Source organism: Octodon degus, unplaced genomic scaffold (genome assembly GCF_000260255.1).
Source record: "Octodon degus isolate 3935 unplaced genomic scaffold, OctDeg1.0 scaffold00008, whole genome shotgun sequence".
In the NCBI taxonomy this organism is placed as follows: Eukaryota; Metazoa; Chordata; class Mammalia; order Rodentia; family Octodontidae; genus Octodon; species Octodon degus.
In genome coordinates, this window is record NW_004524584.1 from 29044906 (window position 1) to 29055320 (window position 10415).

At 45.7% G+C, this 10415-nt stretch overlaps 1 protein-coding gene across 1 annotated transcript in view; it reads right to left on the reverse strand.

Annotated features, from left to right (window-relative positions):
• Positions 1–10415, reverse strand: part of Ctnnd2 (catenin delta 2) — a 927345-nt gene that overhangs the window by 581672 nt on the left and 335258 nt on the right. The window contains exon 3 of the mRNA XM_004625202.3: positions 7709–7821. Within this exon, the coding sequence (XP_004625259.2) occupies positions 7709–7821 (113 nt within the window). The remainder of the gene's footprint in view (positions 1–7708; positions 7822–10415) is intronic.

Sequence of the window (10415 nt, forward strand, 5' to 3'; positions counted from 1 at the left end):
GGCTGTCAGTTCTGGATTGTTCTTAGCATTTAGCCGTCATCTACACTGCTAGATATTTAAGACCCTCAGCTTCAAAGAAAACAATTATCTTGAGTCAAACATCTGTAACTCCCACTGAAGTTCATACTTCCCTTACTTCTTCAAAACCCAGATTTACATAAGTGCCTGCCTGGAAAGTACAAGGCCCCAAGTTCAATCCCCAATGCTGGAAAAAAAAAATCAATCTACTAGATTTAAAGGATTGATATGATGAGATCAGGCACACCCAGGTGGGCTGTCTTTCTTAAAATCAGTAGGGCCATAGATCATAACTTAGTTGCAGGAACAAGACCCCCTGATATTCACATCCCTACTGCTACATGGGTGTTAATACCAAGTTATGACCAGAATGATGATGAACACATTAGAGTTCTTCCTATTTCACGTACTTATCAATTATCCACCTGCTCACAGTGTTTGCAACTAGGCCTGGAAAGAGGATATGTCCACATCTGTACTCCTTGGACAAGCCAAGAGCTAAGGAAACCAGCTGATCTAAAAATTCTAAAGAATATTCTTTCAGTAAGAGGGTCAGCTGCTGTCCAGGATCAGCACATATAAAGGATGATTTGCAAATAAACCAGAGAAGCTACAAAATAATGAGAAAAGGAAGAGGTATGTGCTGGCAATCCAGGTGAACCGGGCTAGTTTCAGAGGCACATGATGGATAAGGGTACGAATCTCAAGACTGCATTTCTGAAACCACACTCATTATTTGCCAGGTCAATGTAAGAAGCATTTATTGAGCAACACCACATGGCCACGGCCAGTCGGGTAGAGACTACACGATTGGACACATCCGGGCCGCGGTGCTGGAGGCTTTGTCCTCTAGAGGAAGGTAAGACCATTTAGACAGATGATGCCAGGACTGCGGCTGTGAGAAATGCAAAAGAAGACGAATGCAGTGCCAGGCAGGAGCCTGAACGACAGGAACAAAACCATGTTGGGCCTGACCTTGGAAGAGCAGAATCCGCTGTCCGCAACCTAGGTTTGGACGCCAGCTGTACATTTGCTATCTGTCCAACTTGGGTCTCGCACTTAGCACCTCAAACCTGTTTCCTCGTCTGCCTCATGGAGGAAGTAGTATTTTGCTTTCAGGAGGCTGTGAGGTGTAACATAGGTTGGCAGAAACAAGCTCGGGAGCTTTCAGGTCTGCCTTAAGTCCGTCTCCTCCTTTTTAACAAATGTGTAACTAGATCTGGGCGTTGGTGTGTGTACCCATTCTGGAGGACCCTGGAATTTTCAGAATCCCCCAGGGCCCCAGTTGGCCACGCTAAGGCATCTGGAAAATGGTTTCCAGGTAAGGTTATACCAATAACAATTCATCTCTTTAATATTCATGTTGCTAAGAGCAATGCAATTAATAAACAAGTTATAGAAGTGCCGCATATAGATTCAGAAGTCTATGGAGACACACATTTAGGTACACTGTGTATGAAGAGAAGGCAAGGGAACGAAGGCCCTCCCCTCCTTCACCTCTCTGTATACTCTCAGGTTCGACAAAGTGCTTAGCGATGAGGCCATCGGCTTACAGCCCTTAGTGACATACCACAGGACTCCAAGAAAGGCTGACTCGGGCCATGGAGCCCTGCCCACCTCCAGAATTCATATCATCTGAGGAAATAAGTGCTTCCACTCCTCAAATTCATTTCAGTCTAACATCGCTTCATTGCATTTTCCTTCATACAACACGCAGGGCACCTAACCAGGGACTCAAGCGGCGGCCCTCCAACAGGGAAGCTGCTCCTGCTGTATCTTCCTAGCCTGAGGTGTCTGCTATCCCAGGAGCAGTCTCCAGTGTCAGAGCACCACAAATCCGGGCACTCTGATGCCTCCCTCCTGTCCTTCCTCCCTTTGAGATCTCCACACAGACTTGCTGAGAGTGGTTCGAGGGGGTTTGGAGGCAGGGAGCACGCAGTCGCGGCTGCTACCTGCTACCCCACAGCCTGCTGTGATTACTACCCCTGCTGCCTTGGGTGATGGTCCCATCTTCACTGCTGGACACTGGATGGTCACACTCCCTCATGATGCCCAGAACCGGCCTGTCAGATGAGTGTCCTCAGCAGAGCTCTGAGACACCTAGCAGCCCAGCAGCAGAGAGAGCTGCATCTTGCACTGGGGCAGAGGCCACAGGCCCCTCCAGCTGCCGCCTACCATGTTGCACACAATAAGGGCAGCCAGACCCCTCAGGTGACACACAGCAATGGAGCCTGCTCTTGCTGCCTCCTTCTGCCTTGATTTCCTTATTGCCAAATGGGAATGATGACACTTACATGGAAGGCTCACCACAAATACAAAACAAGGTGAGGTGTAAACTTCTCAGCAGAGTAGTAGCTCACAGAAAGAAAGCAGTGCATGCTGGCCACACTTCTCATAATTGCCATTCTTGCACAAAATCATTACATCATCGTCATCATTAGCATCCTCACCCATATCCATCTTCCCAGAGTTAGTTCTCCCTGAGAAGCTGCCCATGGACAGCTCCAATGAAATTTGCAATCATCACCTCCGTAGTATGTCCCTGCTGAGCACAGAAATCAAGTAATTTGAGCAGCCTTCTACTGGGATCCTAAAGCTTTCTGTAGCACTTAAGATATTCCTCATATTCTTTGACCAGAACTTAAAACATTGCACAAAAGAATTTCGACATGGAATTGTGGGATTGTGGGTCGGCAAGATAGCTCAGTAGACTAAGCTCCTGCTTAGGGAAGCCTAGGGACCAGGGTTTGATCCCCAGCACCACATGCCACACCAGCCCTGAACCCAGGTGTGCTGAGCCAGCCACCAGTTCTGGGCATGGTAGCACACATCTGTAATCCCAGCACTGGAGAGGCTGAAAACAGAAGGATCACTATGAATCTGAGCTGTGCAGTGAGACCCTGTACCAAATACATAAAAGAAGAATATGTGGGTTTATGAAGAAGGAATCTGTACATTATGTAGTTGAGATATGTAGAAGTTACGTGTTAGTCCAAAGTTATCTTCAGTAGCTTTTTAGGCTCTAAAGATCTGCAAATCAGGTATACCCCACCGTTGGTCTCGCCAAGATGACCTTCCAATGGACAAAAGCTTGGTGAGCAGAGTGTGTGGAGCCAGAGGAGACAGCGCAGCAGTAGAGCAAGACACAGTCCCTGGCTCAGAGGCAGGACAGCATAGCATATTTGTGTCCAAGGAGGAGCTGGGGGTGCCCTTCCCAGAGCTGTGCACCATGCAGATCAAATACAGACCATGGAACAGACGTATGTGGCTGCTTGCAAGCAGAAGGATGCTGTGACAGTCTTATGGGTTCTTAAAGAGTAAAAGAAGCATACAGTCTCTGGCAGAAATCTGAGCCTTGAGACCTGCAAGAATGTAGACTTTTGACCTGAGAGAGGAACAGATAGATTGTTCAATGGCTGTCAGTCTAGCCCCAGGACCAGAGGGGTATGAACGGGGGTGATAAAGAGCCAGGGCCATCCAACTGGCCAGAGGCTACCAGTGCATTATTACCAAGAGGGACTCTGTCAGGATCTTGCAAAGAGCATGAATTGATCAGCACCTCAAATAAAAACCATTGTCTACACAGTATTCCTGCCCCAGGCCAGGAGGGTTCCGGAGAACCAGGGGAACAGGTGGCAGCAAACACTGTAGGGTAGCAAGAAGGAAGCAAGCAGAAGGCCAGAAAGTTTTGGTTTGAAAACAAATTCTGGGTGAGAAAGGTAAACCTAAGAAAGGATTACGGGGCAAGGGGGACTCTCAGCTCTGAGACCCACACCAGGAACCCCTTTCCCGATAACTGAGAAGGCAGAGACAACCATGTGCCTGTCTGAATTCTGGAACCTAACACATGCATTTGGATGTTCAAAATGTCCTTAAGGAGTGCAAGGGACCTCAGTGCTCCTGTGGGCCGCTACTTATAATCTAGGTAGTTGGGTACAGAATCTGATCTGCTGCGACAGCAAGTGGCTCCAGAACCAGCTTTTTCCAATTTACAGTGTTCTCAGTCCCAGAGGTCTTACTATTTGACAGGGTACTAGTGAGGTGGCTGCTATAAGCCCACAGTAATAACATTTCTTTCCCAGTAGGTATGAATGTTGATGTGACTAGCAGAAGAACAGGGAAAAGAAGTGGATCAAACAGGCTCCTATCACCAATAAAGGCATAAGAACAGCTGCTATCATTGTAAGTTATGCTAACAATTATATAAAATTATATCTGAAAATATGATTTGGTTGAAATTCTTCTAAGAAACTCCCCCCACCACTCTCTGGTATCATTAAGAAGTATGAATCAACATCTAAACCATCACATATATATTTAACTCTCCTCTTTAAAAAAATTGTTTATATTCTATTTTTTGCTAAGTACTGCTTTTGTTGTTCTAACTAGGTGAGTCTCCTACCTTTAAGGAAGACTTGGTTTTCCAAAAGGCGTACTTCTGAAGTGGGGCTCACCAGTATGTTATGACAGAAAAGGCAGACTGGAAGCTACGGATGGCTTTTCGCTAAGTATCAGTTTCTGGGGTGCAAATCAGTAATAGCCATTCAGTGTTTATACACAGTGCAAGAAAAACACAGCAATTATTGAGGAATTTACTAACGCTAAAGACACTATGTCAATAATCACTCTCAAAATGCTCTCACCTGCTTCCACATACATGTCCCACAGCTCCTGCGCTTCTCGAAGCTTTTCTGGAAGTCCTCTTTCCTAGGTGTCTTATTTTGTCATGGCTGCATGGTGTCCTTTATAAATCCACTTAAAAAGTTTATCATTCATGATCATTTTGACTTTGGAGAAAATCCAGAAGTCACACAGCACTAGATGTAGTGAGGGAGGAGCAGGAGGAGGAGAAGGAAAGCTTTAGGAGCACCACTTCCAGCTGCATTGTATTCAGCAGTATTTTTGGTCATACCTCATGAAGACAGGGAAGAGGCCTACCAGAGCTATACCAGACAGCGGCAAAAACCTTGACGTGAGTGTACTTAAAGGACAGAGGATTCATTAGGGGCAGTTATGGAAATGTGCCTTTTGATATAATAAACTTAAAAAATTTAATATGTTCCCAGATATTTTGATCAGACCTCATATTATATTGGTATAGGTTTGTGCAATATGGAGATTTTAAAAAGTGCAAAATTATGAAGTTTGCTGAAAACTGAGATTATACATGATACAGGGAAATAGCATCATCCTTAGTCAACACAGTTACTTCATTTATATTTAAAACAAATTTGTTGATAATTTATCATGGTGTGTGAGTGAAACATGTATGATCCAGTACAAAAAATAAAATAAAATAAAGCAACAAAATAATTGTCATGGGTCATTTTTTCATCTAAATTGGTATTTCAGTGATATGTTTTGTTGAAGTCATTTCATTTTGGCTCTTAGAAAAGCAATACACTCAAGATAAATCAAATAAAAAAAGATAAATCACATAAGGAAGAGGAAAATGTTTAAGAAGTAAAAAGATAACTTCACAGACATAACAGACAAAATGCAGCCAGTCTCAGTGAAAACTAATCTAACTAAAGTAAACTAAATCTCATCCGAGCTCTCTGTCGGGCTTGAGTCCTCCATCGCTAGAGTCCTCCAGTAACACACAAGCCACTGTGGCCAGCACTCCCTAGAGCCATTATTGGATGAGTTACTTTTGGGTAGGCGCCATTTCTGGTCTTGTTGGCAGCTGGAAAATGAGTCACAGAGCATGGGGTGGCCCCTAGACCTGCTCCTGGAAGGGCTGAGCAAGTGCAACAGGGCAAAGGATGAGCAGCATGCAAAATGTCACACCAGAGGAAAGATCAGGAACAAGAATACTAATGATAAGCAGACTGACGCTCAAACACTGGGCTTGAAACCAAATAGTTGTCAGTTCAGTGGTTCATACAGACTTCTAACAGCTGAGTGTGGCCTCTTAGCAGATCTCAGCCTTAGCCAAAGATCTTCGCATACACAGCAACACACAGTGAAGCAAATGCATGCTTGCTGTTCTCCAACCACTTCTCAATAATCTCACTTAAAGTGCATACAGTTCACTTCCCTTCTTCTTAGCCATTCCGCTTTGGCTGGTCCGGAGGTTTACATGAGCCTGTGGTCAGCTTAAGAGAGGGCAGTGCATCCACTGGAAGCTCCGTGTACATGAGACTTCGGGTTGCAGCCGCACACATGCTTTCCCCGTCCTGTGTATACCTGGTCACGGACGAGGGTGTACTACCCACGCTGCTGACCCAGTCTAACAACACAGGGGACAAAGACTTCCACTTAGAGGTCTATCCCTGGACATCAAGAAGAGGACACTATTCAACAACTCATGTCATTACACATTCTCATTCTTTGCTAACAGCAGTGGCTAGAGCCATCATACTCATCTTTCAGCTTCCAGAGGAAGCTGCCGAGGCCAGGACCAAGACTCTGCCACACCTCCATGGGGCTGGTCGGCTCTCATCGGCGCACACTGAGAACAGTGACACAAGTGCCTACGCTATCGCGGATGAGACCTCAGGAGACGGCAAGTCCCCTGCCGTAGACCGAGCCTTCCTGCCTTAGTCAGTTGCATGCATGAGAAACAAATTGCTATTGGGCTAAGTCCCAGAAACACCAGAGTGCACCTGTCACCATTGCTAGTCCCTTATCTAAGATGCTGCTGTAAAAAGGTTCAGTGCAAAAATACAGTCTCAAGAGGGATGACGGGAAATCACGTTTGTGAGCAATAAAAGCTAAACTTTATAGAACTTCCTGTATGTTGCTTTCACAAAAGCGTCCACACGCTCTTGGTTCTTACACATGAAATTACAGTCCTGAGTGGGACACTTGACTTTGTGGTCAAGTGACCACAGAGTTGTTTTATACTTCAGCTTTCATAGTCTCAATAATCATTTTCATACATGGAGGACAAGATATTCTTACATATGGGGAATGGATGTATGGTTGATATTTGAGAGATAATCTATAAGTTTTCTTGGGGCTGGGGTGATAGCTTGGCAGTTGAAGTGCCTGCCTGGCAAGCACAAGGACCCAAGTTTGAGTCCCCTTACCACATGCCATGAAGGCCCCAAAATTGGGTGTGGGGGTGCACACCTATAATCCTGGTGCTGAGGGGGCTGAGACAAGAGGATCACTACAAGTCTGAACTTCATAGTGAAACTCTGTGTCAAATAAATAAATTAATAACTTTTCTTTGGAGGGAAGTACTGGGACTCGAACTCAGGACCCCACACTTGCCAGACAGGTATTGAACCACTGAGCTACATCCCTGGCTTTATAACTTATCATTATGTATTATCAAGCAATATATTTTATGCCAAAGTATCTTTTTCTCTCTTCTATTTCAGGAGCCTGTAACTCTGGATCATTTAGGAATTTTAAAAAAAGGAAAACAAACCAAGCTGTGAGCATGTGATCTGGCATTTCCTGGTTTCCATCAAAGGGACTAAAAGGAAAGCTTCTCTTTGTGTAAAATTCTACAATTTGCATTCAGGGCAGGCACTAATGTTGTTAACAGAGTTTCAAGTGCAAATCAGGCCATTCTAGACACCTTCTGAACATCTTAAATCAGGTCAGTGAGGATTTCTCTCCAACATCCCACTGAATGTTACAATTCCCTGGCTGGGTTTGAAAGAAGATAAAGTCCCGCAATTCACTCTCAGTGGCCACTGCAGCACAGAAAGTGGGGCGCGCGCAGTGCCAGTACCTGATGCTGTTCATGCTGCCAGCCTCCGAGCCCAGCTTGCATCGCTCCAGCTGGCTGGCGACGATCTGGCGCTCGGCCTCCAGCTCTCGGGTCAGCCTTTCAAACTGTAATTCCTGAAAGAAATGCACCAAAAAGATGAATGTTATCAGCTGCCGGAAGGTTGAGGTTCAGAGCAGAATGACGGCATGGGGGAGGGGGCTGCAGGACTGGACAGAGTGCCGACTCTGGGCAACAGAGGATGCTCAGAAGAGGGTCCTGTTATTCTAACGAAGGATAATTTGAAGGTTGGGTTAGGACTGCCACTAGCTCTGAGACAGCCAGTAATTTAAGATGCTATTCATTATTTGCCAAAGTGGCAAAATACTTTTTATATAAATTGGAGTAGAAGATTGAGATACACTGTCGACAAAATTCTCCTCGCTGCTTACGCAGCTGATGGATGTGCAACAGATAATAATAATCTTGACAGCCAGCATGTGGCATTTCATGAAGAGCCAGTTCACTCGCTGTCAGGACTTGCAGCGTGCCTTTGTCCCTACTGGCCTTCTAGCTGCTTCTGTGTACTCACTGGGCATTCAAATGACCCGTGGTATAGACTGAAGAAAATACTGCTTTAAATTTCGTGGGACGACCATGGCACTGATTCTGAACAGCCCAGTTACTACATGCAAACCTTGGAGCCGCTTGATATACCACCTTAACAGTAGTCAACTAAATCAGGAAAAATGTTCCTCCAAAGCTGACTAAAGTTTTGAATTCATTTTCATGAAACTTGATCCCGTCAGAACTTGAATGATCTTGTCCCTTCCAACTACAGCACTTTTACAATGTAGCTTATTTATTTTTAATACATGATTTTATTGTTTATATGTTTTGCTATGATACTACTGTTTTAACAAACAATTATAGCAAGCCATGTATTTGAATTCAAAGTTTCAGAAAAAAAGTTTCAGAATTCTACATCTGACTTCTTTTAAAAATACATTATCTGCAGAGTTATATTTCCGGGATAAAACACAAGGACGGCATCTCATACTAAAAAGTAGTGTATGGGTACATTTAAAGTACAGGTAGATAGATTCCAAAGTTGCATTTGGACTTATCTTCCGAAATACAAATTGTTATTAGCTATGATGGATACTTCAAAGTATAGAATATGACGTGACCTCTATACCCATTACAAATTCCCTAGATCTTTTATTGATTTTTTTCTTTTTTTATGCTGTGATTATTTCAGGAGATTAAATGAAAGACACTCTTCAGATTAAAGCCTGACTTTGGTCTTTTGGAAGCTACAAGTGAGAAGGCATGTTCCTTTTGTGCGCACACTTTCATTACTACACATTCAGAGGGACATTAACTATCAGTAAGAGACGACGACCAGACGTCTGCTGATCCGTCTTAGGCACCTCACCTCCCTTTTTGCTGCTTCAGAGTCTATTGTTTTAGTTGTTCTCACTCACTAAAGTATCCACATTGGAAAAGAGTTCATTTCCGGGTTTTAAAATATACTGCACCTTGAGTCTGTGAACAGGAATCTCAGACCTTTGCCCTACTAATCACTTAAAAGCCGATGGTCTCCATTCCTTATGGGGTTGGTACATCACACAAGTCCTTTCTCTTCCCTTCTTCCCACGTCCCTCCGCCTCTCCAGCCCTTTCCCATTAAGAAAGCGCCGTCTCCCTGCATCCTAGGATGTTTTATTTTGCTTTTTATTTATCACTTCTTTTCTCATATAAAAGGAACTATGTAACATTTAAGCTTGCATGGCTAATTTCGCCTAACGGGATGGTTTCGAGGTGCATCCATTTCCATACAAACGGCTGCAGATGATCTTTCTCTGGGACAGAGTGGTATACGCTGGAAGCAGAGCGCACACCGTCTTCACCCACCATGTGCGGACGGACACAGAGGCCGCCTCCAAGGTGGAGCTACTGGGCTGGCGCTGCTGCGCAAGGGCTGCGTGCTGCAGCGCGGGGCGGAGAGATGGGTGCGGAGGAGGGAGAGCATGGGATGGGCTTGAGCACAGGGCCTGGGGGTACCTGCGGAGCCACCAACTCCCCACAGGGAGCGAAACATCCCGCATTAGGAACATGTACTAAACATCCCGCATTAGGAACATGTACTAAACATCCCGCCTTAGGAACATGGCACCTTGACGCGAGAAACGCCCTAATGCGGAAATGTCAGGGAGCGCCGCGGCTCGCGCGGTCTAAGCAGACCCCGCACCTGCTGCTTCTCCTTCCCTGCTCAACCACCATCACGGCGACACAGCGCAGCAGTCTCACTCGCGACTTGGCAGCCTGGGGCCCCGCCCAGGAAGGACACAGGCCACCCCCGTGGGGGCCACAGGCAGCAAGCTGTGGCCACAGGAAGGTTTCTCTGCCTGGGACGTAGGGTTGGGCGCAGTGGAAAATGGATTTCGCATTTGCGAACTGCCTTCTCTGCAGACAGGCAGAGCTTGCAGCGTGCTCACCCCTGTGCAGAATTTACGACCAGCTGGTTTCCTCTTCCACTTCAGGGCCCTCCGGGGATACTTCCTGCAGGGTGGCTCTGTGAGCCATGAGTATGCTCAGCCTGACGTAACCCCACCCCACGCACACACATACACACACATACACCTTTGCATACCACTGGGAACTGAATCCAGGGTGCTTCACACGCAGCCACTGCCCCGGCGGCCCCTTTGAGGGTTTTTTTTTTTTTT